Consider the following 27,595-nt stretch of genomic DNA (forward strand, 5'->3'; position numbering starts at 1 on the left):
ATAAAACAGGAAACATTGAGAGACGTAGACAACACAAGCTTGGCAATATGGAACACACAAACATAAAACATATGATAGACTAGGGAGACACGGAACACCAGAAGAGACATAAGAATGGATAAGGGAGATGGCATAACTAAAGGCATAACTAAAGATGGCATAACTAAAGGTAAAACACTGAGGCCAAGATAGAAAAAAATGATAAATAACTCTAAATATGTTTTATATTTTAGATTCCTGAAAGTAGCCACCCTTTGCTTTGTTGACAGCACAGCAAACCCTTGGCCTCTCAATGAGCTTCATGGTGTAGTCACCTGAAATGGTTTTCACTTCACAGGTGGGCCTTGTCAGGGTTTATTTGTGCAATTTCTTGCCTTCTTAATGGGGTTGGGATCATCAGTTGTGTTGTGCAGAAGTCAGGTTAATACACAGCTGACAGCTCTATTTGACAACTGTTAGAATTCATATTATGGCAAGAACCAATCAGCTAAGTAAAGAGAAGCGATAGTCCATCATTACTCTAAGAACTGAAGGTCAATCACTCTGGAAAATTGGTAAAACTTTGAATGTGTCCCCAAGTCCAGTGGCAAAAACCATCAAGCACTACGTTGAAACTGATTCACATGAGGACCAGCCCAGGAAAGGAAGACTAAGAGTCATCTCTGCTGCTGAGAATAAATTCATCCGAGTCACCAGCCTCAGAAATCACAAGTTAACAGCACCTCAGATTACAGACCAGATAAATGCCACACAGAGTTCCAGCAGCAGACAGATCTCTCCATCAACTGTTTAGAGGAGACCGTGCAAATCAGGGCTTTATGGTCACTTAGCTGCTAAGAAACCACTACTAAGGAAAATCGACAAACAAAGAGATTTGTTTGGGCCAAGAAAGACAAGGAATGGACATTAGACCAGTGGAAATCTGTGCTTTGGTCTGATGAGTCTAAATTTGAGATCTTTGGTTCCACCCACAGTGTCTTTGTGCAACGCAGAAAAGGTGAACGGATGGTCTCTACATGCATGGTCCCCACTGTGAAGGCAATATGATCGTGTGGGGGGACTTTGCTGGTAACACTGTTGGGGATCTATTCAAAATTGAAGACACACTGAACCAGCATGGCTACCACAGCATCCTGCAGCGACATGCCATCCCATCCGGTTTGCATTTAGTTAGTTATTTTTCAACAGGAAAATGACCCCAAACACACCTCCAGGTCGGTAAGGGCTATTTGACCAAGAAGGAGAGTGATGGATTGTGTGTGTCCAAACCTTTGACTGGTGTGTGTGTGTGTGTGTGTGTGTGTGTGTGTGTGTGCGCCCGCGCGCGAGCGTGTTTCTGCTTCTTTTAGATAAATTGCATATATTGTATAATTGTTGCATTACACTGCGCAATAAATGTTTCAAATACATGCAACAATAATCCTATGATATAATAAAGTACAACCCGTTGACCTTTTTACATAAGTATTCCACTCGCTCCAGGTCCAGTACTGCTGAAACAAAAATAAAATGAAAATACTTGACTTCAAATACTTCACGTTAGATTATTCTAACGTGTCATTTAAATTCAATCAGGGAATGCACGTTATTGTTCAATCTTAAAGGAAACATTGGATGACTTCTTAGACGGATGAGGACTGTTAAATTAAAAGCTGTGAATTTCGGATTTCCCAACTCTTTTTCACGGCAGCAAACGCTTCACGACGTCACAGCTGGTCCGCCCCTCCAATAATATTGTGCGCGCTCCAGAAAGAAGACTTCCACCGAGTAACAGCGCGTCCCCGCGGCTGCTCGGCTCTAATTTAGATAGTTTAGGAGTCAGAAATCCCCCCGGGATTAAATCATCGTTATTACTTGCGTTTGGATGCCGGACAGTGAAGCATCTGGGAAACATGGATACAACCTTTTCGAGCCGTTTTCTTGACTTCTTGGAAGCATAAAAGCTGGTTCCGGTGGCGATATTTTTTCTGTCAGGAAGTTTGACGTATTCAGCTGAAGATTATTTCTTGCTTTGTTTTGGTTCGGAAAAGTTGTGGACGACCGCTGGTTCCTTTCAACAAACGACATCTTTGTTACTGTCGCTAAAAACAGACCGAGCTCGTCTAATGTACGTTTTTTTGTTTATTTTTTAAATATCACTTTGCTGTTTATATGAATACTCCAGGATCTACAATTTTAGAGTCTGCAGCCCTGCGAAGTTTAAACATCGATGGACTTTATCTTACTTGGCTTCGCATGACATAACGCATCTGGTTAAAGTATATAATAAACTCAAATGTAGTACTTTTTTCTGCCAATGTCCCAATAGTCTGTTATTTTTAAGTCTGAACCCAGAACGGTGCTATCTCAATTAAATTAATCTGCACATTTTTATAGGCCAGATAGGCCTTCGTGTATTCTTCCCCGATTATGTTATATCATCAATCACGTTGCAATGCGATGCAGTTATATTCAATGCAACAATGAGAATAAAAAACATCTTCTGCCTAGAATATTGTGGATTTAAACCTGGAACCACGGTCGAGGAAAATCTGCAAACTTAGCAGGAAGAGAGGCCATCAGAATCACGGAAATCGTACGGTCTTTCCTCTGGCGAGCTGCTACCCACAAATGGATTTCATACAGGCCATACGGTTACTGTTACACTTTGGTTTGGCAGCTTTTGTTCGTATTTAACACTGTAATGGGACACGGCTCTGAATACATTTCTAAATTCATCGATTTTTAGTGTGACTTCTAAAGATGTTTTGGAAATTTAAGTTTTCCAAGGATCCGAGGCTACAACGGCGCAAAAGTTTGCCTCTGGGCCACAGCTGGAGCTGTTTGATGTAGGTTTTCCCATCGGAACATTTTCTCTGTGAGGCTTACAGCTGCCTCTTGTGACCGTGCTTGTTTTTACAACCTGGAAAGAATCGGTTTGTGTGTGTGATCTAACTTTCCGTTAAAGAAGACAAGCCCCGGTACCTGGGGGGGTCAGCCCCGCCGATGGCACCTTTACAGTCACTCACACTCTTTGGTGTGTTGGTCTGACCGAGGACACTAATGGACGTTAACAACAGCTGGACCTACTGCGTCATTCCTGCCGCTAGACTACGGTGACCAGTCGGCTGTACGCGGGAGAACCTCGGTCCTGACCTGACCTGACCTGACCTGCCGACTCTACAGGTGAGGGTTGTGAGCTACACCTGAGAGTAGTGACAGGTGTAAATTATGCGCTGTGTTCATGCGACAGGGAAAAAATGTATATATTTGAAATATTTTTTATATCTGTCTGCCAAAAACAGAAATGTAAACTTTTCTAATTATTTACGTGGGTCGGGTTAATTATTATTATTGTTGTTATTGTTATTATTATTATTATTGAATAGGCTATGTCCTGGAAATTATTTGTTTTGCTGAATTAGTTGAATAAAGTCTAAGAAATTGACGGTATAAAAAGCTGGAGGGAATTGAAAATGAATATTGATTGTAGTTGTAGTATTTTCTAAAATGATTTGTGTGTGATCTCTTGTCTTAATCAGTCAGGGTTGAAAATGCCATTCAGCTTTCCACCTTTTTAATTGAGAAAAAAAATTAAATTCATATTCCATAGTGAATATATAACAGCTGTGCTTACAAAATTTAATAGCTTATCTTCCTCAAGCATGTGTGTCATTCCATTCTGTTCCATTTTCTGTATCTATCCGGTTCGGGTTGCGTGGGCACTCCATCTCATCTGGGGGACTGCTGAGACATTTCCAAGTCAGCCAAGACATTATCTCTCCAGTGTGTGCTTTTTCTACCCTGGAGCCTTCTCCCAGTTTGGCTCAAAAAAACCTTCCTAGCACAGGACTTGGAGGAATTCTAGTTAGATGCCCAAACCGCCTCAACTGGCTTTTATCAATAGTAGAGTAGTGGCTCTGATGTGAGTCCCTCCCAAATCACTGAGCTCCTCATCTTTTCAATAAGGGAGAGCATCAGGCAGTAACTCGTCCCTGGCTTGGAGTCAGCAATCCACCCTTTTCTGGCTGAGGTTCATGGATTCAAACCTGGAGGTGCTGGTTCTCATTCCAGCTACTTAACACTTGCTTGCAAACCAACCCATGTTACGCTGGAGATCACTGCCTGATTAGTACGGAAAAACCACATCATCTGCAAAGAGCGGAGACGTGATCCTGAGGTTGCCAAAGCTGAAGCCCTCTGCCATGTGGCTATGCCTTAAAAATTCTGTCCATAAAAGTTATGAACAGAATCTGCAACAAAGGGCCAGAAGCATCATCCTAAACTTCCAAGTGATGCTGCAGAAGCATGTCAAACGAGACAGCCACAAGTTCAGAGTCTTAAGGAACTCGGGGCAAATTTAATCCACCCCAGGGGCTCGACCACTAAAGAGCTTTTGACTACTTCAAAATCAGTCACAGTAATGGGCCAGTCACCCCTCCTTGTCCCCAGACTTTGCTTCTACTGCAGAAGGTGTATCAGTGGGCTTGAGAAGTGACTATATCCTCTATTGAGGTCAGCAGAACCCCATCCCCATTGTAAACAGCGTGAGCAGGAAGCTGCTTCCCCTTCCTGAGTCACCTGACAGTTTGCCATAATTGCCAAGTGAGACCGAAAGTCTTGCTTCATTGCCTCCCCAGACTCTCAGACCCGTGTTTTTCACTATACGTTTGGGGTACGCCAAGTCTGTCCAGCATCTTCTACCACCACCTGTTTTAACTTATAGCCAGGTGGTGATCAGTTTACAGCTCTGCTCATCTCTTTACCTGAGTGTCCAACACAAACTGCAACAGGCAGATGGTCTGATAACAAAAACAATCACAAAGTCAATCCGCCTGACCAAATCACTGCTGTGGATTGCCCCCTTCCTCCCAAACTTAACCCCCAACCAGCGATTGACTCCAGGGTGGGACCCCAGTAACCCTATCCCAGGGTATCCATGCCCCTTTTTGTTTGTTTGTTTGTTTTTCCTTCATCTTGTGAATCACTCTTAGTTTGGCCCCTCAAACAGGACCAATTTGCTTTGGGAGACCATACCAGGGGCAAATAGCACTCAACAACATAGCTCCTGGGATCATGTGTGCACACAAACCCCTCCATCATGATAAGGTGGCAATTCATGGAAGGGGGGGGGTGGCTGTACTATTTTGCAGCATACCCCCTTCTGCAGGTAAAATTAAATAAAACAACTGAACAAAAATCAACTCAACAGCTAAATTAATAACTTGTACCCAAAGCTCCACTGTGCAGTTATTTTTATTGATCTGAATTCCAGAGCAGCACAGGAAAGAGAGTGTGTCAGTGAAGTCTGAGATGGCAATGAACACCTACACTCAAGTATAGCCGTTTGACAATATTCAAAGGTCTAAATTTAAGTCTGACAGAGTTTATCTTAACTTAAGTCAATACGGGAAGTCTTTGGGCCAGATTAGTTATGGGCATATAAAAGCATAAATCTGTTTTATGGACGATAAGTCAGGACTTCTGTGTCAGAACTTCCAGATACACAGTAACGTTTGTGTATCTGCAGATGTAAGTTTGTTTTCTTAACAACTACTGTTGAAAACTAACCTTGAATGACTTCATGTTACTATTTAAAGGAAAAGAGAGAATTGATAATGAGTGATGCAATTGCTTACTAACTGCAATATTTTGCATGATGAAGTATTGAGAGGAGACATATTAGAGGATGCTTTGAAAGGCTAGGTTTAAATGCAACTATGAACCTAGAACAGAGCTCACTATAGGCTATTCCCCACGCCATCCTGGTTAGAGTTTAATTTTTGTCACATTTGTATTGAGGAGTAAGCAATGGGCCCATTTGCTGGATACATCTGACTTTGATTGCCAACTCCTGCTACTAAGACAACTTTGTTTTAAAGCTAATATACAGTAGTATATTAGCTTTAAAACAAAGTTGTCTTTATTCACAACACTTTTGCAAGCCTATCCATGAATGCAACAGAAGGTGCCAGCTTTCTGTCTTTAAATCTTTTTCGGTGGTTTTCATATTAACATGCACAATGAACATTTTGATGTACATTGTACATAAGCTTTGACTTTCAGTGTATTTCCATGTGTGAAAACACTACAGAGGACGTTCTAAGACTTCACGTAGCCAACACAAGCACAAGCTCTTTGTTGAGATTGCAATATTTAAATGTGGTGGGTTGCACTAAATGAAAAGCACATGTGCACCTGAAACAGGACAGACATCAGGCCATGGGATTTTGCTGCGAAGCCCTCAGTCCTAATGCATCACGGGCTTGAGACAGAGGACTGTGGCTGAGAAAAACAGCCTCAGACTAAACACCTCTTAAAGCAGACAGAGAAGAGAGGGTGGAGGAAAATCCATGTAAATCCTGCTAGTCCTGGAAATGCGATACAAGGAAAATAAAGCAGGCACAGCTGACTGGACTGGTACAGTGCAGCTTTACTCTCCATTGAATTCCCCGAATTCCACTTGGGAGGTAATTAAAATCAGGAGAAGCAAGAGAGAGATGAGGGTAGCTTGGGGACTTGACAGAGAAGCTTGTTGTTGTGCTGTTGACCATAAGGACCACTTGAGTTGAGGTTTTGTTTCTAAATACTGTGTTGACTGTTCTCTTTCTCACACATTTTTTTAGGTAATGCATGAGGTAATTGCTCTATGTTACCTCAAGTGTCTGTACACTAATGCAGCAGTGAGAAATACACGCTGCATAAATTCAGTGTTATTTACTTTGGAATTAGATGCTATAAACAAGTTCAAGGACTGCAGGACAAAACTATTTGGCACCTTCACTGTTGGCAGGGCAACTTGAGAGTAGCATAAGCTTGAAAGCAATGTGGCAACGCTCCGGCGACCACAGACGGACATGCCCTGCATTCCTGTGGGTGATTATTACCCAGAAAGCCACAAAGTCAATGAGTTGCCTCAGGTGCCGATGCTGCTTATTTCATGTACAGTAGAGTTTCTCGAGTTCTTGTTTTCCTTTAAGACAGCCTTTGACTACAGAATACAGACGGACAGCCTCTGCTGTTGGCTCCAGACTCAGACACTGTTCAGCTTCTTGTCTGACCTTCTTTGACTGGGGTTTTTTTAGTCACAGCTATATTCTAAATCAAACCAGTCCTTAGTTTTCAAGACTTACTCAGCAGCTAATGATAGAATTTGTGTAGAGGGATTGATTTGCTGCAGTATATTTCAAGAAAAATAAAGCATGTGTCAAGTGTGGGTTCAAGTTTCTGGTCATAAACATCTTCCTAAGGGTGCTGTGTGGTACACAGTTTCTACATAATATCACCAGATATTACATTGAGGTATCAGAACTGGGTGAGAAACAAGTCGGTGCATTTCTGGGGGAACAGCTGTTTTAAACTGTAGTTGCTGGCAGTGAGTCACTTGTATCTGGTTGACTGAACAATATTTACTCATTATTTGGGGCATTTGTGAAAACGAAGTTTGTGTTGAGACCTCAAAGTCTCAAGAAACTCTAAAGTGCTTTGTATTTGCCTTTGCCGAATTAGTTTAAATTCCATGGTTTATTGGTACAAATATGAGGGAAACCCTCTCCATTGAAGGAAATGCCTCAGTTTATAATGCTGTTGACGCCTTGAGCAGGGCTGATAATATTGCCTTGTTAACATCAACAATGGAGTTATGACACAACCAACTTTGAGTTTTGCAGCTCGTGCAAAGGAGGCTGTTTAAAGCTGGTAGTTACTTGAAACAGCAGAAAACTCCTCACAAAGAACATTTTTCCCATATGAACAAAGCCAGAATAATCACTGCCAGGGCAGCTTGAATTTCAGCCGTTTCCAACTGTCATTCTTTCTCATGGGCAAACTCACAATACACATTCTCACATGCACTGCACACTTTCTCATTCGCCTAGCCTTGCAGTCAGAAAAACTCTTTAGGTCTGTGGTCTGCAGGGTTCAGTTACGTGCCTGCAAGGAATGAGAAGAGATTTGTGTTGTAAATGAAAAAGAGATTCTCTGAAACACATTAAACACTAATGTGTAATTTCATTACTGTAATTTCATATAAGACGGGTACAATATAACAAGTTCTTTGTCATGCCAGCGTTCTGGTCTTATTCTGCGATTCCTTTTTTTTCTATTGTCTCCAATAACATTTACCAGTAAGGTAGTGCAAGTTTTTAATGATGCCCTTTGTCTTATCTGTTCTTACCTCAATTATTGCATGCTTTATTCTCATAACTAATTGATTTCTGTGTTTACCACTAAAGGCTCTGGGAGTTGGTTGGCACAGCAGAGGCAACCCTGCAAGTTTCCGAAGACTGGTTTGTAGACCTCGATCACAAACAACGCCACAATGAGTAAGTCTTAGAGTATAGTTTTCTAAACAACATTAAAAACAGACACAAACACACCAATCACCATCCCCGAGGGCATAGCTGGTGTGACTTGCTTCTCCAGACAGTCAGGTGAAGAGGACTGGTTTTCAGCATTCTGGAGATAGGGGTCTGGTTCAGCCCCAGGGCTGTATGATGTCTGTCCAAGCTATACAAGGGGAATATTTTTCTTTCGTGAGCTTTTCCAGACAAGACAGAACTTGCCCTGAGATCAAATGTGGGAATAAGGCTATCAAAAACAAAGTACTTCTTTCAAGCCTCCAATACTCAGTCACAGGATAGTTTCAATAAAGCTGCAATTAAAGATGACTGATTGTCTTTTCACACCTTTTAGTGCAGAGCTCATATGTCTTTCACTTTGTGCCGTGCTCACACCACTCATTTGTTAATCCACTGTCTAATTGTCTGCTTTTTGCCAACCTATTTTCCCCTGTAGATGAGAGGCAGGCTCTCCACTCTATAATGAAGGACCTCGTTGCTCTCCAGATGACGCGGCGGCAGCCTGTGTTGTCTCATGACAGCGGTAAACCCAAAACACCAGCACAGGCCAACAGACAGGTACAGCATCAGTCCATCGCAATTTGGCTATAAAGTAAGAATTAATTATCTAAAATTTCAGAAAATTAATGAAACTGAAGAACTTAAAATCTTACAAATCAAAAACAAAACATGCTGATCCAATATGAATACACAACATCAAGATTTTGTGAGTCTAAAAACACATAAGGTGAGTTTTGCAATGCAGTTCTGAAGACATAAAGTTGTCATTTATTAGGCAAGACCCTTTAGAAACAGGTCTAAACAAAGGTTAAACCCTATAAATTTGTTTGTCTTCATAAGCTGCTTCCTCAGTTGTTGTCTTAAATGAATCCGTTGTAATGTTGTGTTTTGAAGGACTATATTTTCTCTAAGTCGTGTAGTGAGAAATGAGTTTAATAAACATAATCATAACATAATAAACATAAATTGTTCTATAATTCAATTTAAAACCCCGAGTCTAGAGATCAGGGGGGACAAATGTGTCAAGCAAAGAATTTTTATTAGAGAAAACTTCTTTAATAGAGCTCAGTGTAAGTGTCCAGGACTATTTGGCAAAATTTTTTGATGCTTTTAGTATTTCTCCTGACGCACATGGTACATAGTTTTAGCAAAATTACATGAATTTCCAAAGTCACCACCAATTTGGCAAATAATTTTTTAGCTTTTCTAAAAAAGAAAAAAGAAAAAGTGGCACTTGGCCCACCTAAAATTTAATCTTGGTGTTTGCCCAAAGCAACGTTCTGGGAAATAAAACTCGTTCCCATTCCTGCAAAAGTTGCATCTAAAGATTGATATACATACTTCACTTTTATCTGTACAGTGTGTGTGTATATATAAAGCTTATGTGAGCACCTGACAAGTTTACAAAAGAAATTGGACACTAGGGAGCAAGGACCCTAGTTTTGTCCAAAGGTAGAATGGAAAAGTTCACAAGTAGAGGAAACAAATTCTTCCTCATTTCACAGTTTTACGTGGGCTGTTTGAAGAATCTTTGCCCGGGATATAATAATGCAAATTGTGGGGGATAGTAATAGTAGTGATATGACAATATTTAAAAGAGAAAAATACATCCAAGTTAAATTTGACCCGGGTTGTTGCTGTTCATGGGTTAATGGTCAGCATCCTGAATCCTAAGCTGTAGTTTTGTCCTCAATTTCCAGTATTACACTTTGTTTTTTTTGTTTTTTGTCCAAATGAAAGCAATGGGAAATAACTTAGTTGGTAAGATTTAGAGCTGGTGGTAGGTGCAGTTTGTTACCTTTGGACAGGACCATGTTAGCTGATCTCTCCGTTTCCAGTCGGATCCTGGCTGTAGCTTCATGTTTTCTGATGGTCAGTCAGGAAGCAATCTCCTCATGTAACTCTACAAGAAGGTGAATAAGTTTGTTTCCTGTAGAATTATAACAAGAAATTCTCTCTCTGCTTGGCTATCCATGTAATCTCGGTAACTTTATTTGCAGTTGTTACGAGTGCAAGTTCTCTAAGAAATGAAAGAGGTACACATTGGCTCGGCTTTGTGTGAGACCCACAGGTGAAGTCTAATTGGTATGATCACCACTACTCCTCAGTGCAGCCTGAACTCTCTTAGGCAAGCCTTCTTGTAATTTACTTAATTAATCTTCAGCAATAATTTTACAGACGTCTTGAGGGACATTCTTAGGATGTTGGCTGCCTTTTGTTGCCTTCTGTCTGATTCCACGCCACTTCAGTAATAATACGATCTATCATTTGAGGAGGCCAATCCATGACTGCTGGAGTTTCATTGTGTTTTTTCTATACCTATATGCTTTGGAAGTGTGTTTGGGGATATTATCACACACTTTCTAGATGGTATTGCATGGTGGATCAAAATCTGACAGTATGTTTTTTCATGCATAATTCCATCAGTTTTGACAAGATTTCCAACACCACTGGCTGCAGCCCCAAACCAGACAGAGCCTTGATTGTGGTTTACAGATGGCTGTAGACACTCATTCTTGGCCCTTTTTTCTGACGTCATTTGACGCACGTACTGACGATTTGAACCAAAAATTTGGAATTTGTATTGATCACTCTGTAAGACCTGTTGCCACTGATTTTCACTCCAGTTCTCGTGGAGTCTGGCACACCTCAGGCTTTTCTCCCTGTTTCCCTTCCTTAAGAATGGCTTCTTGACAGCTATTCACTAAGACCATTTCTGATCAGGGTTCAGTGAACAGTAGATGGATCAATTGGAGGACAAAATGCAAAGGCCTGTGTCAGGTCTAAATTTGATTTCTTTTTCTTATTTCTTAAAGACATGACTCATCCGAATCTTTGCCACCTAATTTTTGTTCTGCTTGTCTAGTTTCCTTAAAATTTTAAGGACACACTGCATAAGATATGCCAAGTGTGCAGCATATAGCTCTTCGCGAATCATTTTACTGGTGTAAGAATTCTGTTTAGGGCTTAAACTTTGTTCTCATTGGCATTTTACATAGATTCAGTAAAGAAACAAGAAATAATTATGTGCTTTTCCACCGGGCCGCTAGTAACAAAGAATCAGAAGACGCAATTTAAAATAGGTTCTTTCCTAAGTTGTTAGTTATGTGTAGATACAACTTTGAGTAAAACAACATTTCTCTGAAAAGGTTCAGGTACAACGACAACTGGTCTAAATAATGAGTGAAAAAGCAGTCAATCTCCAAAAGAAAATCTTTTAAAGACTTGCATTAAGATTAGCAAACCACTGCTCACTTTTTAAAAAATTGCCAGAAAATCTGGCTCCTGGAAAGCAAAATATAAAGAAATGAGAAGTTACTTGAGACTTTTGTACATTACTGTATTAGCACTCTTTGAGCTTGCTATTTCTGCTTTCTTTCAGGACGACGTCAGGATAAAGTTTGAGTTCTCAGGAGAGAGGAGGTGAGTTTGGCGTGGTTTGCATTAACATGCATGTTGTGAATGTGTGGCTATCGTGCTTTCCAGTAGTATACATTCATATGCAAGTGAGAGGGACTAATAACTTATGGAGGAGACATAAACACATTCACTTAGGCATGCAGCTGTTGTCACATGTTCCAGTTCATGAAAGAGCACTTCTCACAGTCTGACACACACTTCATTCAGACTGGTATGTAAGCTGGAGAAGAGAAGGGGAAAGGACTGTGGTTAGCCAGCGACTGCCAACATAAACCACAAATATGCAAGGTGTACATAGAAAAATCTGCACACACTCAAAACATCAGCTTGTGTATTTTGTTTGCATGTGTGCACGTAATTTAATGCAGTTTCTTTACCAACTGGTGTAAATCTTTCATAATCCCTTTGTCTGGATGATTCATTGCTGCTTTTCTTTTTGCAGGATCCTGGTCTTTGGACGACCTGTACAGTTTGAGGAAATTCAGCAGAAAGTCAAGACGGTCTTTGGCCAGCAGCTAGACCTGCATTATATGAACAATGAGGTAAAGTGTTATACTGTGCCCCCCCCCGCCCCCTTCACCCAACCACCCACCCACAGCTGCTCCTTCCTCAAGAATTTGACGGATCGTTGAGTCGAGACATGTTCAGAGTCAAGTAAAAGATGCAGGAAGAAACCGTGACATCATTCAAATTGTACTTTAAATCTTAAGATGTTATGTTCTTAAATAGTAGTTGTAAATCCTCTTTTGAGGAAGGGCAAGTAATTTGGTAAATGGAAACATGAGTAATGGATCATCCGTTATCAACTTTCCAATTCTCATTCGCTCAATTGTGCCTTCCTGCATGTCTGTTTTCTGTGTTGATTTAATGTTCGTGCATTTTACGTTTGAACAGCAGCCTGTGTATGCTTGTAAATGTTGGCAAGAATTTGTTTCCATGTCATTTTGAATGTGTGTGTTCTTTTTGTTGTCTGGTTTCTTGGCAGTTGTCCATTCCTCTGCGAGGACAGGATGACCTTGACAAGGCAATCGACTTACTAGACCGGAGCTCCAACATGAAGAGCATCAGGATACTGCTTCTCACTCAGGAGCACAGCAATGTAAGACACACACACACACACACACACACACACACACACACACACAGGGGCGTGCATTTACAGCATACAGTTGCATCACTACCATTTCTCCACCACAGCGCCATGTTCTGAAATACCCAAGTTCCTGATTTACCGACACTAACTGGTTTGATGACATGAGGAAATTGTTAAATGTGTTAAAGCATTGTTCACATCTTCTGTTCTCCTATCTTTTCCCAAACTACAGGCGTCCTCTCCTTCCCACCACGTGCCATGTAAGCAGGTGAGGATCAAATCCTCCCACTCCACTGGAGATGTGAGCACAGTGTACCAAAGCTCCGAGCCCAGGGGGCGTCACCTATCAACTGGTAAATACTGTGATTTCTGGTCTATTTAAAGTTCTTCACAATTTTACTCATTTGAGAAAAAAAGAGATCTGATTGACTTGAACTGGATTATATCTCCTGAGAGTTACTGAATTATCAGTTATGGATATTTTTGTTGTGCCTTGATTTCCTTGCCTGTCTTATTTTACTCTCTTGTACTGGTGTTTCTTTTGCTTCCCCTTGTTGCAATGGGTCCTCTTCCTTTTCCTGTTCACCATCACTAGACGATGCCTGCTGGACAGCAGCCAATCAGATTACAGAATGCTATTAGTGTGGCGGACCAGTGGTCTGTTTTAGGATTTTTTTTTTTTCCCCCTCTAGAAGAGGAGGGGTCAAAGTAGCTCCTAGAAGGCTTGAGAGCTTTGCATCATAACAAGTTTAAATGCTGAAACTAGTTCTCATTGTTGCCTTATCTTTGTTGGTCAGCAAGAAGAAAACCCCCAAAATTACAACATGGATGTGTCATCGAGTTTTTTGACTGTAGTCTCAACAGCAACATGTCCGACTTTCATGTGTACAGGAAAATAAAAATTAGTTTCAGTTGAGAGGAACAGAGCCTAACAATTTTTAAAATCAGGCAAACATGTAACTTGCTAATACACATCATTTCTGACTGATTCCAGGTTCTCAGAACACAGGGCGTAGTTCCCCACCTCCTGGCTACGTCCCTGAACGCCAGCAGAGGATTGCCCGCCAAGGTTCATACACCAGCATAAACAGTGAGGGAGAGTTCATCCCAGAAACCAGCGATCAATGCGTGAGCCATCTCTTTATTCATAATGGGGGAAAAGAAAACTTATAATAGAAATCATATGGATCTTGTGTCTTTGTGATTACGACTTTTAAGATTTGTTTACCTATGAGATTCAATTAAGATCTTTTCCGACTTTGGTTTTTAATGGGCTGTGAGGCTGACATGATGAGATTTTGTAAACATGTTCCTAAGAAGTTCAAATTAAGTTTGGGAATAAAAAGCTGAACTAAGTGCTCGATGAATTCCCCAGATTTGCTCATCTCCATTTTCCAGTGCAGCTGTTCTACAGAAAATGAAAGTTTTCAAAAACATAGTCCTGTGTGTACGCAAACCACACGCGCATAAAAACGGACACTCTGAATTTTCCATTGTGCCCTGTGCAGGTGCTGGATCCCTGGAGCAGTGCAGAGAACTCAATTTCTGGAAGCTGCCAGTCTCTGGACAGCAACTCAGACAGGTGACAAACAGGCTCTGCCTGCTAAATGTAAAACTAACACTGATGCCTCCTACCAGGAGCTTCTCCATTACATTTCAACTACTGGTATTTGGAAAATAAAATAAATGCAATGTTTTGCTGATGAAATGCTTAGCTCATTATGGGAAGGCTTCTGAACATACCTCAGTCTTCATCCTTCCCGCTCCTCTTTCACAGCCCCTCACTGAGGAAGTCTCGCATGCACAGAGCCAAGAGTTACCCTGATAATCGTCAAGAGTGCTCAGGTAACAGCCAAGCCAAGTATCTCCATTACCTATATAGAAAGATGATTACAGCACTCATGTAATAAGACATACAATGTGTGCATTCAGTCAATACCTTAGTATGTCTTTAAAGCCCTGAAGACAAGTTGGGTAAAGATTATATTATACACAATATAATCATTTAATAATAATTTATCTGTTATCTACTTTTGTTAATCAGTGTTTTCTTGTCAGTGATAATGTAAACTGACTGCAAGCTTACATGAACAGCATTTTTTGTAAGTACAAGCTACAAAATAGAGTATCAAAGAAGCTAAATTTAATGGTACGTGACACCGTGCAGCTAACTAAACTGTTGTTCAACTGCAGCTTCCTGCTGAGCTATGACACTCTGGGTGTTTGTTTTCAGATCGGGAGAATCATGTGTATGACAGGGTTGCAGGGAAGGGAGGCACCTTTCCTCGAAGGTACCTTGTGTCCCTCCCTTATAAGGACAACAGTGAAGGTGAGATTAATGATATCTACTATATATGTAGCATTTTTCAAGTAGGTAAAATTTTTTTCCTACTGCCTCCATCTGTAGTATAGCCTTCCTTAGTCTCACCATTCACAATGTTATATTAGAATCAGCCGCACTCTTTCCTGTTCTCCTCAAGGTCGCCGAACGTTTCCACGGATTCGTCGCCCTCAGGGGAACCTTTTCACTCTAGTGCCCTCAAGACGGTCACTCAACGGCAGTGAGGAGAGTCTGGGCAGCTGGCAGCAGGTCGACGCACAAGGCAGGCTACGCCCCCAGGATCGTTCTGTTCCCCATAAGTGTGAGTAAAACACAACTTTTTAATAAAAAACTTCATACGCAGTGCTTGTGACAGAGGTGAATAAATGAGTCAACAGCGCTAATTATTTTTTTCAGCTGAAGCTTATCTCAATCATGATAGTTCCTGTTATACTGCATCATAAAGAAAAAAACCATTTGATTTCATCCTCTTCATAAAATCACCCACGGGAGCAAAATTATAGTGTCGGTAAATGAAACTTGTAACTAAATTTGACAGGAAGTTCGGTCAAATGACAATTTTAACTCCGGGTACTTGGAGCCAAGTCTGCCTTAAAGACTGGATTTGAAATTGTAACTGGAAATGACCATTTAAGGAAGTTGTGTAACAGTCCTGAGATCAATTCCACCATTAGGCTGGCGTCTTTCTGTCTGTTTAGTTTGCATGTTCTTCCCGTGTTTGTGTGGGTTCTCTCTGAGTACTCCGGCTTCCTCCCACAGTCCAAAGACATGCAGTTAGTGGGGATAGGTTAATTGGAAAATCTAAATTGCCCATAGGTGTGAATGTGAGTATGAGGTGTGTATATGTGTTAACCCTGCGACAGATTGGCGACCTGTTCAGGGTGTACGCTGCCTCTCGCCCTAAGACAGCTGGGAAAGGCTCCAGCCCCGTGCGACCCTGAAAAGGATAAGTGGAAGAGAATGAATGGATACATAAAACAACAACCAACAAATGTTTTGTTTTTTGTTTTTTGTCTGTTTGTTTTCAGCGCCCAGTGCTCCGGTGACGTGGCGCCGAGGGAAGCTTCTGGGCCAGGGCGCGTTTGGTCAGGTTTACCTGTGTTATGATGTAGATACTGGGAGAGAGCTGGCTGCCAAGCAAGTCCAGTTTGATCCTGACAGTCCTGAGACCAGTAAGGTGAGGAGCTAGGAGATATTCATTGACACGGATGGTTATGCATACCTTCATAAGCAGAATTTTTTTTTTTTCACGTGTGTGGGTGTTCTCACTATTTCTCTCCCTGGTACTCTTATTTCCACGGTGACTTTCTTGTCATGCTCACATGTTGTATATTTGCAAACTCTTGCTTTTGCTTGTACATTAAAATTGTTTGTCAGAAGGTTACATCACATCCTCTTTTTACTGTATATCTCATGAATGATGAAATCGTTTTTTTCTTCTTGTTTTTTTTAATGTCAAACTCAAGGTTGCACATTACTGACAAGTCATGAGTCGGGACCAATGTCCAGCTGAAAATGTGCCAAGTGTGACTTCATACGATAATCTGTTCGGGTCATTATGCTGGAATGTAGATTGTTAGCAGGAATAGCTGAGCATGGGATTAATAAATCAACCAACATCCACAGTTTAGCTACGGCTCTGGATTCAAGCTTCCAATTTTATTTTATCCCCCGAGACAAAAATAAAAACCTGCTGGAAGGAAAATCAACAAACTAAAAGTGGAATGCATCGTAGAAGTTGTCCTTCCACCATCAACCCCCCTCTTCCCCATTTTAATTTCTTTTCCTGTCTGCCACAGAGAAAACACGCACTGTCACTTCCTGTATCTGAGAGCAGCCAGATATTGCAGTGGTGACGGAGGGGCGATGGGTCAGCATTGCATTGACCTCTTGTTACCCCTTCACACCCCCACTCCCACCTCCTGCTTGTAGCAAATGTGATTCAGTATTTGCTTCTGTTAAAGCAGCTTCAGTGCTGGGACCTGGGGATTAGTTTGTGTCCCTCTGAGTTCCTACTCTTCCTTTCTCTCTGTCTCTCTCTCTCTGCTGTGGCCTAATTCTCTGAAGTAAACACAGGAACTACTTTTAGGGAACTGTGCTGTTGGCTTTTATTGACTCCCTGCATTAGTTTCCACTTTTGGCTTGACTTCACATGCAGTAAAGAAAAAGTAGCATTTGTTTATGGCTGCATTTGTTTATGATGACTGTGTAATGCTAACTGATATAACAGGGTCTGGGGCGGGAATTAGCTGTAGCTGAAATCCACATTGTGCAATTTGCAAATCCATAAAAATGCAAAGATGTTGAAAAATTATAGATTTTCTGTTATTTGTTGCCCTTTCTTCAGTTTTTAATTTTCCCTGTGTTCACTGTTCTGTGCAGGAGGTCAGCGCTTTAGAGTGCGAAATCCAGCTGCTGAAAAACCTACATCACGAGCGCATTGTTCAGTACTACGGTTGTTTGAGGGATCACAATGAGAAAACTCTCACTATTTTCATGGAGTACATGCCGGGGGTGAGTCTCAGCAGCTCTCATTTTACAGATTCAGGCAGAGCAGTGATTGTTTTCATGATAATCATTTGCTCAATCGCAGGCTGTGTGTTCATTTCCATTGCATGTAGGACTGAAACCAGTCGCACGAGGGCAACAAAGACACAAATGTCCACGAGTTAATGTTTTGCATTGCTGTGTTGACAATATAAACATATTTTTTTTATTCAGTAAAGCGATTTGACCACTGTAGCTCACAGTAACTGGGCAGTTTTTTGTTTTTTAACTATTCTAGAAACTAGTGACAGAAAGTGACAATGTGTGATTTTACTTAAGCGGGGAAAGTAAAATAATGTTTTTCTTTACTCATATGCAGTTGTTTGTTATTGAATAACTGGCTGAGAAACACATGTTTGTTTCCTTTTCATTCTTCTGTCATCTTCAGCTTTTTAACTTGATTTCTTAGCTCATTGTCTTTACTCTTTATTGCATTCACTATCTCTGACTTGTTAAGCTGTTGTTTTAAGGCGTTACCATGTAAAACCTGTGATTTCTTCCTGTCAGGGTTCTGTCAAAGATCAGCTGAAGGCCTATGGGGCCCTGACAGAAAATGTCACCCGCAAGTACACAAGGCAGATACTGGAAGGCATGTCCTATCTGCACAGCAACATGATTGTACACAGGGACATCAAAGGTATTCCTGTTAAACTGCAGATACTGAAACATCATGCTCTGCAGAAAGAAAACGTTTAGTATTTTATAATGAGATGCTTGGTTCTTACTGCGTGTGGATGATGATTATTGACATGTAATATTTTGCATGTTTCATATCAACTGTGGCTTTCAGGTGCCAACATCCTGCGGGATTCAGCGGGAAACGTGAAGCTTGGAGATTTTGGTGCCAGCAAAAGGCTCCAGACCATCTGCATGTCTGGCACCGGCATACGCTCTGTAACCGGCACCCCCTACTGGATGAGTCCGGAGGTGATCAGTGGAGAGGGCTACGGAAGGAAAGCTGATGTCTGGTAAGACCAAAAGATCCACTTCAGTTTAGTTTTGTCCAAGTTGATCAAGGCGGTGTGTTAAACTGAAGTTGACCTCTGCACCGTTTCAAAAGGCTTGCTGACATACAGTTTATTTGCTAGAAAGAGAGAGAGGCTTAGTAGAAACTATGGAACTGATACAAATGCATGATGGTGGTACAGGTTTTGGTGTTGACATGGATGCGTTAGATGGGGCACAAAATAATGACTAAAACTACAAGAACTATATTCTTAATCTGTGCATTTACTCAAGGACTGCACTTTGAGTACATCTTTTTATGCCTCCTTGCTTTATTCTTTTGGTACACTGCTTCTTTACAGCAACATCCATACATGAAGCATTCTCTACTTCAGTTTTTTGTGTCTCTCAGTTAACAAATCAACTTACACATTAAACATAGAGTAAAAAAAGCAAGGTTTAATGTTGTCAGGTCACGGAAATCTTATTTTACATACAGATGTATCTTTACCCAAATCCTTCAGTAGACTGGCAACTTGTCCAGGATGTACCCCCTCTGTCCCAGTGACAGCTAAGATATGCTCCTGCAGTAGCTGCAGTAGTGAATGAGATCACCAGCAGTCTTTATTCACTAATAATCGGGTGTTTGTTGTTGCGATTGGTGCTGGAAACTTGTGTGAGAGTGAAACAAACACATGAAGCACCTTGATTGAAGTAACAAACTGCTAAGTTTATTGGGCAGAAACACTTGAAGATGAAATTAGGATCACACAATGAGGGAATGGGGAGGCTGAGACGTGTGAAAATACCAGGCTATTACTTGGTAAGCAGGAGTAACAATGTTCTCTCAAAAGAAAACACTGAGTGAGGAGCCTGCTGTATGAAACCCACTTTCTACTACACTCCCACACACAGCAGACCACATTCCCTCATGCAGTCTAATTGGGTGGTGACCCACCAGGCGAGTGATGTGATTGGCTGAAGGCCAGTCAAACAGGTCATTACAGAAGTTGGTATGTTCCAGGTTTTCAGTTTGTGCTGGAAGGAGAGTAATGCTCCCAGATAGGTGGCAGAGGCCATCTGCAGACAGTGTGTGTCGAAGTTTCCACCAAACACATTCCTGTAAGGCTTTAGGAGTGAGTCGCACAGAAAAAATGTGGTATTTGTTTCAACTTGTTTTGAGACTCCACTGTAAGTCATATTAAAGTTACATTTATTGTGTATGTCTTTTGTAGGAGTCTTGGTTGCACAGTGGTCGAAATGCTGACAGAAAAGCCACCGTGGGCTGAATATGAGGCCATGGCAGCGATATTCAAGATTGCCACCCAGCCCACCAACCCGCTTCTGCCCTCGCACACGTCCGACCAGGCACGGGACTTCATCCGCAGCATTTTTGTGGAAGCCAAACACAGGCCCAGTGCTGAGGAGCTGCTCAGACACCCTTTCTCCCAGATACTGTGTTGAGACCTGCGTGGTTTCTGAACTGAACCACAGAGTAGCCTCAGCAGCATGTGCAGCTTCCTTAAGATCCCAGAAATCCAGACATAGAGATGACTGAGATGTCAGTGTTAAGGGCACTGAGCTTCTTCCAGGACTCAGATACTTCAAAGAAGATTTCTCACAAGCACATCCAAAGAACACAAACAACACTGACCATGGCAGTCAACACGAAGCCTTAGAAATGCCAGTATGTGCTCTTACAAGAGTCTCCACAAGGGGGGAACAAAACACAGATTAAGTAGCTTGATAGATTCAAGCTCACACAGTCACACACACCAAATGATGCACTCCAAAGGCAGAATGATGTAGTTAAGGCTCAAGCACCAGTTGCATCAGCTCCCATGTTTACATTCACTTGTGCAGTTATGAGAAATACCAGATATCCTTAAGTATTTAAATCTAAACATGCAGCTTAGGCTCATTTTAAAGCTACAGTGAGCCGAAAGTGTAAGCTGAACCACAGTGTCGCTAAATGGACAGGATCGCTGTTCTGTTTTCCCCATCTTGTCCATCTCCATCTTTCTGAGACAAAGAAATCTCTCTTTTTTAAGCTATTTGTGATGCACTTTTTCAGTTTTTACCCCTTTAAAATTAAGATGTTTTAGGATGGTTTAGTTATCTTGGTAAAAGGGAAGATAGGAAATTTGGATAACATCATGATAGGACACAAATACACAAAGCCTGATGATATTATCTTGAATAGACGATGATCCTCCACAACTATGAGGGTCATTTGTTTTTCTGTTTATTGCATTTGAATGGATCTAACATTAGTTTATCTGGAAAATAGTCATCCTGCAGTCTTTGAACAGAATATATAAGAAAAATCTTTTTAAAACATGAAGTAGAAATCAAGACTTTGTAACTGCCAAAGAGTTGTCGTGTGCGGCTAAAGTAAGAAACGCACGTTACTCCCAACTTGACCAATTAGTTTAAATTAGTTAGTTTTTTACTCAAGTTTAATTTTGAGAAACTACATTTCTGAAGCAAACTTTTCAACGATTGCCAGGTGTTTTGTTTTTTTGACATGCTTCGCTCTTTCACTTGAAACTAGTTTTCATGTGTGAGAGGTGCAAACAGGAGCAATGCAGGTGCTTAGCCTGATCTAAGAGAGATTTTTCTAACAGTTAGTTTTCAGGTAGAAGAACAATATCTACTCTTTCAGGCCATCTTAATGCATTCAGGTAAATTCAGAAAATCAGTGCGTTTCAATACAGTCTGGGGACTGAGCTGAATAATGTAATAAACAGTTTAAGGGATGTTTAGGGTGGAACTTCACCTCGTAGTAACTAATTTTTCTGTCAGACATCCTCCTGCTGTATCTCAGAGCAGGAGTAGATAAACTAACCTTGTATGTATAAAAGTAAATCAGATGACGCTTTTTATTGTTTGAAAAGTCAAACTAAAGGCCTTAATGTGATGGGCCTTCTTCGTGTTCACGTGTGTCTGGCCCAGACCTCCCTGACTGAGAAGCTTTAGCGTAAAGATCAATTTAAATCAGATGCACTTTTCTATAAAAGGAATGTTTGTGATGTTTTGGTTTGTTTAACTTCAAATGTGAAAATTCTTTCACTTGTATTTATATCCCCATGTCCACTCCAGTTAGATGTTTATAGGTATATATGTTTAAATATATTTTTTATATTCAGACTCTGTCAAAGCTAATGATACTTTGAGGACTTAGTTTTGTTAAAAGTGACTCATTGAAAGCAACTGGTTTTGCAGACATTTCAGAAATGGGGTTTATAAATGAAAAATGGATGGAAAACGAACTCAGGCTGCCTGGTTTTTGTTCCAGTGCAGAAAAATGTTTCCACACATCCTTAGCTATACATTTTGAAGGCAGTATTACCTGACAGGTTATGGAAAATTTGCATGATTGGCCATACTGTTTTGACTCATCTAGGAGACACATGAATGAAACCTTTAGGGGTTTAACTTACAAAAGAAATTTCTAGGAATATTTTTCTGTGAACTCAGTGTTATTAAAGCATAATTAAGTGGTGTGTGAGCCAAAGACAAACAGGATCAGAGCCAGCGCTGAATGTCAGAGTTCGCTGTTCAACCCAGACGACGACTTTGTTTATCCCAGGGTTCAGACGAGTCCAGTATTAAATGATTTTTCTGGGCAATAAGCTTGCTACTGCCGTAACTGTAATAGAAAACTATTTCTATGGGGCTGCTACATGCTAAAGGCAGCTAAAATGTGTTTTAAGTGATGCAGTTTTAAAGAAATTAAGGACCCTAGGATGATCAAATGAATACAGACTAGCTGGTAGAAATCAATATATGTAAATGTATTATATGTATCATGACAAGACTTGCAGTGCAAAGTCTAATGTATCAAATTTATTTTACAGCAAGAAAAGAATAGTATGTTATATATAAATATATACTGTATATATGTCCTTCCCTGTCTCAAAAACAAATAAATAGTTTTTAAATATGTTGTCTAATTGTTATCAGTGTATTTATATGCGTGGGAGGACGAGCCTGTCCAAACCCAGTGAGTCCTGTAAATGAAGGGACACAGGAGACTGAGCTCATTGTTGGCAATAAGAAGCTACTTGATTGATGCGCTCGTTTTTCTTTTCTCTCCCTCCCTCGCTCTGTTTCTTCCTCTCGTTTGGCTCTTTCATTCCTCTCATGAGGGAAAGCAGGAGGCAGACACAGGAAGAAGAGATTTCTACAGGCCGTGTCCGCCTGTGAGATGGATAAACAGACTGTATCGAACAAAGGGTCTTTTTTTTTTTCGTGAACTGGTGTCATATAGACATTCCCTTACTTTTGAGAGGCTTTGTTTTTATTGTCTTTTCACTTTTTTTTGAGAATGGGATTATAGTGTAGAGTGAGATTTTAGGGTAAATGACAGCTTTCTTTTCTTTTGTTTCAACTAATCATTTTACCACAAATGTGCTGCATAGATTATCCATAAGGAAACCATTATCATTGGTTTTAATTGGTTCAAAACTGTTTGTCAAAGCACATCCTGTAGTATTCTCATCCTATCAAAATACTTTGCTAAACTAATGACATCTCTGTCTGCTAGATAACTTAGTAACTAGTATTTGCAACTTGTTAAACATGGAGAACGAGGCCTCTAAATATCTGAAGGTTAGGATTATTACTGTGAGCTGATGATGTTAACGCTTATCCAACAAAAACTCTAGCGTGCCCTCTCTTTCTTGTCTTTAATGAGGCTGTAAATTCTGACATGTTAATGATTTTCTGACCTGAGTATAATCAAGTGAAGCTTGGGTTGTTATCTGAGTGCCATCCTCATTATGTGATGTGTAGGGTAAGCAGAGCTATCTGTGTGTATTTGGGCCCCCAGCATTCCTGCTGACAGGCAGACTGGAGCTTGGGCTCTAAACCCCGTCTCTCTGACGTCTTCTTTGTGGCTACGCTCTGTTTGGACCTAGTGGTGCTGAGTCATATTGCTGTTCAGTCTGTCCCAGTTAAGCCCCCCTGATTTTCATTAAAACCCTTTTCCCATAAGGCCTTGCAGCTTCAGTAGAACCCAAGCATTCAGCTGTGTTGTTTTTAACTGTCAAGTCTCCATCGGCACCAGCCTACAGTCAGTACCAGCAGTGGGAGAGTGCTCAGATCCTTTGTTTATTGCACACAAACAGGTGTTTTCATTTATTTTCCCCAATTAGTCCTCTTTTTTTTGGGGGGGGGGGGGGGGGGAGTGTTATGGAAATAATCGAAGTATGAAAACCTTCCCACCGTTGAAGCTGAATGAAGCAAGTAGGAGATTCAGACAGACAGGCACGCTCCACACACTCCTTAGATGGGATTTAATTAAGCATATAAATTAAAGGAGCTCAGTGCCCCTGTATTATATGTGACTAGTAGGGAAAATTGGAAGTAGGTTTAAGAATTTTATATGTTTTTAATATTTAACTTATAACAGGATGTTTTTATATAAAGGAAAGAACCATTTTTGTATAATGGCAGAAAATTAAATCTACTTATTTTCCCTCCACAAGTCTCAGTTAATCAGCCAAGAGCCCTGCACACCAGGTAAATGTAAAGATATGGTAGGTTCATAGTAATCTCATGTACAATAATTTCTCTCAAGAAGGACAAGGAGTAAAATGAAAACTATACTGCACCATGAGGATCAGTTTACAGACAAGAAATACGCCTAGTTTTAGGCATAAATAAAATCTGCATTAAATTATGTTGTTGTTTTTTAATATTCCTAACAATATCAGTGTCTGAGTTGGCTCAACTATGCAGGGAATTATGCAAAGTCACTAAAAAGTATAATTTGTCCTGACCAAACAAGTGCAGCAGGGGTGTGAGGGACACAATCAAGCACTCTCCCCACCTGCATAGTCGTTGGGGGATGCAAGTCTCATGTTCACAAGGATTAATGCAGAAAGGTTAAATTCATCTTGTTTAATTTGTTGCAGGACATCATTTTGTGGGTGTAACACTTTTTTTTTAAACCCAAAGCACCTAGCTTTGATTAAGGCCTATCCCTTAATTTAAACCCTGTCTGTCCTTGATGTAGTGATGAAGGTGGGGCTGAGATAGTTGTATTTCCAGCTTGTTGGTCAGGATTCAGTTTGGTATGTGGCCATGTACATTCAGACATCAGCCAGGTTGAAGAATGGTAGCTGAGAGGTTCACACTGGGGTTTCTGGACGCAAAATGCCAGAGCAGTCAAACCTAGCTGGCTGCAGTTTTACCTTGGCCTGAGATCATTTCAGTTTTAAGATTCTGCCCCACACCCCTTCTTTTTGTAAGTCCTGCAGATGAGATGGTCTTCTTGTGCTGGATCTATGAATCAGCTGTTTGACTTGGCCCTTCATAAAACTCTTGCAGCAGGGAGCAAAGAGAAGGAGAGGTCTGCAGCACCACTTTTACTCTCTTTCTGCGTGGATGTTTAATCATCAGGTCATATTACCTCAGTGACCAGAACTGGGGCAACGGTGGTGATTGCCGGAAAAATTCAGAGGGGCGAAACAATTACTGTCACCTTAATGATGCAAGCATGCTATTAATCCTTAGAGATGGAGCCTTTTTAATCAACAAATCTCTGCCGGACTTACAGTGTGCCATCTTGTTTAACCTGCATTAAGAGATACCAATTAGAATTCAAGACAGTGCGTTGTTGTTTTTCTTCTTTACTAGCAACAACACTCAGAGGCCAAATAGTAAAGTCCTAGGGCCTTTATTCACTGTCTCCCACTGAATAAAGGCACTATGATTGGTCTACAGTCCCTGTGATTTTATGGCCTAGTAACAAAGAAATCCTTTATGAACCACTGCTGTTGTGGTTTTTACTACCTTCAGCAAGTTAATGTGCTACTGCCAGTCTGATCTTTCCAACACCAAACAAAAACAGAATTGATATTTTTTCTGGAATTTAACCAAATACTGGTACTTTTTTTTTTTTTTTTTTACCATGTTGCAACTGTTTGGTTTTTTTTTTTTTGGGGGGGGGTGCAGAGCCCAAATGTAGAACTAAACAAAAGGCAAGCCTTTATAGAGGTTGATCAAGGTTCCAAATGTGATACAAAAAGTCCAAAGAAGTAGGAAATGCCAGGAAACATGAGGACACAAGAGCAGGACACACACTGAGGATTACACAAACGACACCAGAACAAAGAACAGAAGGAAGAGTGAGGTTTCTATAAACCCAGAAGGCTCATTAGGGATAAAGCACAGGTGGCAAAATCAAACAAAGGTGAAGAACAAAAACTTGCATGACCAAACATGGATACAAAAGACTTATATGAAATATATAAAATATAAATTAAAGATAGTGAGAAGGGAACACCTGAGGAGAAAGACATGAACACAGAAAGAGGAGATAGAGAAAAGAAAGAAACTTGCTACACAGTTACCGTAGCTTTTCTCATTAAAATTACTTAGAGTTATTTACTGTATCTTGTCAGCAACATAAAACCAATATTACTCATAGTTTTTCCAGCAGTATTTCCCTAAACCTTTAGTACTTTTGTGTCTTTTTCAACTCTGTTTTTAATAATATTATTGTCATGCCAAAATACTCTGTTCTTGACATGAGGGATATATTATTGCAGAAGGAAATGGGCACTTGGTCAAAATCGCATTTCCATAAATCACATCTTCTTCAAAAAGATCAGCTGAGGTGGTCTGAGGTAGCCAGCTCTGTGGTTGTCAAGGTAATGGATGATAATGGTTTTGCAATGCAGACTCTGTTAGTCCTCAGAGTTCAGATTAAAAGGCTTTACTCACCAACTCCCTTCCTCCCCACATCTCACCACCTGACCCCACTCATCTCTGCCATCCATCTGTCTTTGGAAACAGCAAGACATCTAATAACCAGACACAGTGAACATCTCCAAGTCTTAACCGTTTCATTGAGAAGTGTTTTTCTTCTTTCTATTGAAAGGCAATAGATGTCTGTCTGTCTGTCTGTCTGTCTGTCTGTCTGTCTGTCTGTCTGTCTGTCTGTCTATCTATCTATCTATCTATCTATCTATCTATCTATCTATCTATCTATCTATCTATCTATCTATCTATCTATCTATCTATCTATCTATCTATCTATCTATCTATCTATCTATCTATCTATCTATCTATCTATCTATCTATCTATCTATCTATCTATCTATCTATCTATCTATTAAAAGCTCCTGCTTTGAGATGAAGTGTTATAGATTAATATTTAATGGCATATATAATGAAAAGCCTGGGTCTTAAATAATCAGGTGCCATCTCATCTTTATAGTACCATAAGGTACTATAAGGTAAGATACCTTATAGTACCATATCACACTATTAGAGCACTTCACTGTAAAAGAGTACTTTATTGAGTACTTTATTGATCCCCGTGGGGAAATTCGTCTCTGCATTTAACCCATTCACTCAGTGAAGCAGTGGGCAGCCATTGGGCGCCCGGGGAGCACTGCAGGCTTGCTTGTTGTTCCTAGAGTAATAGTAGAATGGGAGGCAGAGCCTTCAGTTTTCAGGTCCCTCTTCTATGGCACCAGCTTCCAGTTTGGATTCGGGAAACAGACACTATCTCTACTTTTAAAATTAGGCTTAAAACTTTCCTTTTTGCTAAAGCATGTAGTTAGGGCTGAATCAGGTGACCCTGAATCCTCCCTTAGTTATGCTGCAATAGGTGTAGGCTGCTGGGGGATTCCCATGATGCATTATTTCTTCTTCAGTCACCTTTCTCACTCACTATGTGTTAATAGTAGTGCTGTCAGCGTTAATCTCGTTAAAATGACCTTAACGCCAAAACCGCATTAACGCGACAAATCTCCATTAGCAAGTTAGCGTGGCTCGCCCCGTGCGTGGGGCTGCATGGCGCTAATGCATTAACAAGCTAACTGCCGTGCAGCCCCACGCACAGGGCGAGCTGCGCTAACTTGCTAATGGAGATTTGTCGCGTTAATGCGGTTT

General features: G+C 40.7%; 1 protein-coding gene across 1 annotated transcript; it reads left to right on the top strand.

Annotated features, from left to right (window-relative positions):
* Positions 1 to 1,756: 1,756 nt before the first annotated feature.
* map3k3 (mitogen-activated protein kinase kinase kinase 3) lies at positions 1,757 to 22,595 on the top strand. The gene is made up of 17 exons (XM_085404597.1): positions 1,757 to 3,165; positions 8,214 to 8,303; positions 8,776 to 8,897; positions 11,722 to 11,762; positions 12,202 to 12,301; positions 12,745 to 12,858; positions 13,085 to 13,205; positions 13,847 to 13,980; positions 14,361 to 14,434; positions 14,630 to 14,697; positions 15,086 to 15,181; positions 15,333 to 15,494; positions 16,222 to 16,370; positions 17,576 to 17,707; positions 18,248 to 18,377; positions 18,531 to 18,708; positions 19,921 to 22,595. The coding sequence occupies exons 2-17, from the start codon at positions 8,300 to 8,302 to the stop codon at positions 20,147 to 20,149; spliced, it is 1,854 nt and encodes a 617-aa protein (XP_085260723.1). The 5' UTR covers positions 1,757 to 3,165; positions 8,214 to 8,299; the 3' UTR covers positions 20,150 to 22,595.
* Positions 22,596 to 27,595: the final 5,000 nt, after the last annotated feature.

Source organism: Rhamphochromis longiceps, linkage group LG4, assembly GCF_057381845.1.
Source record: "Rhamphochromis longiceps isolate RC_006_pf linkage group LG4, R_longiceps_female_GT1.1, whole genome shotgun sequence".
Taxonomy (NCBI): Eukaryota; Metazoa; Chordata; class Actinopteri; order Cichliformes; family Cichlidae; genus Rhamphochromis; species Rhamphochromis longiceps.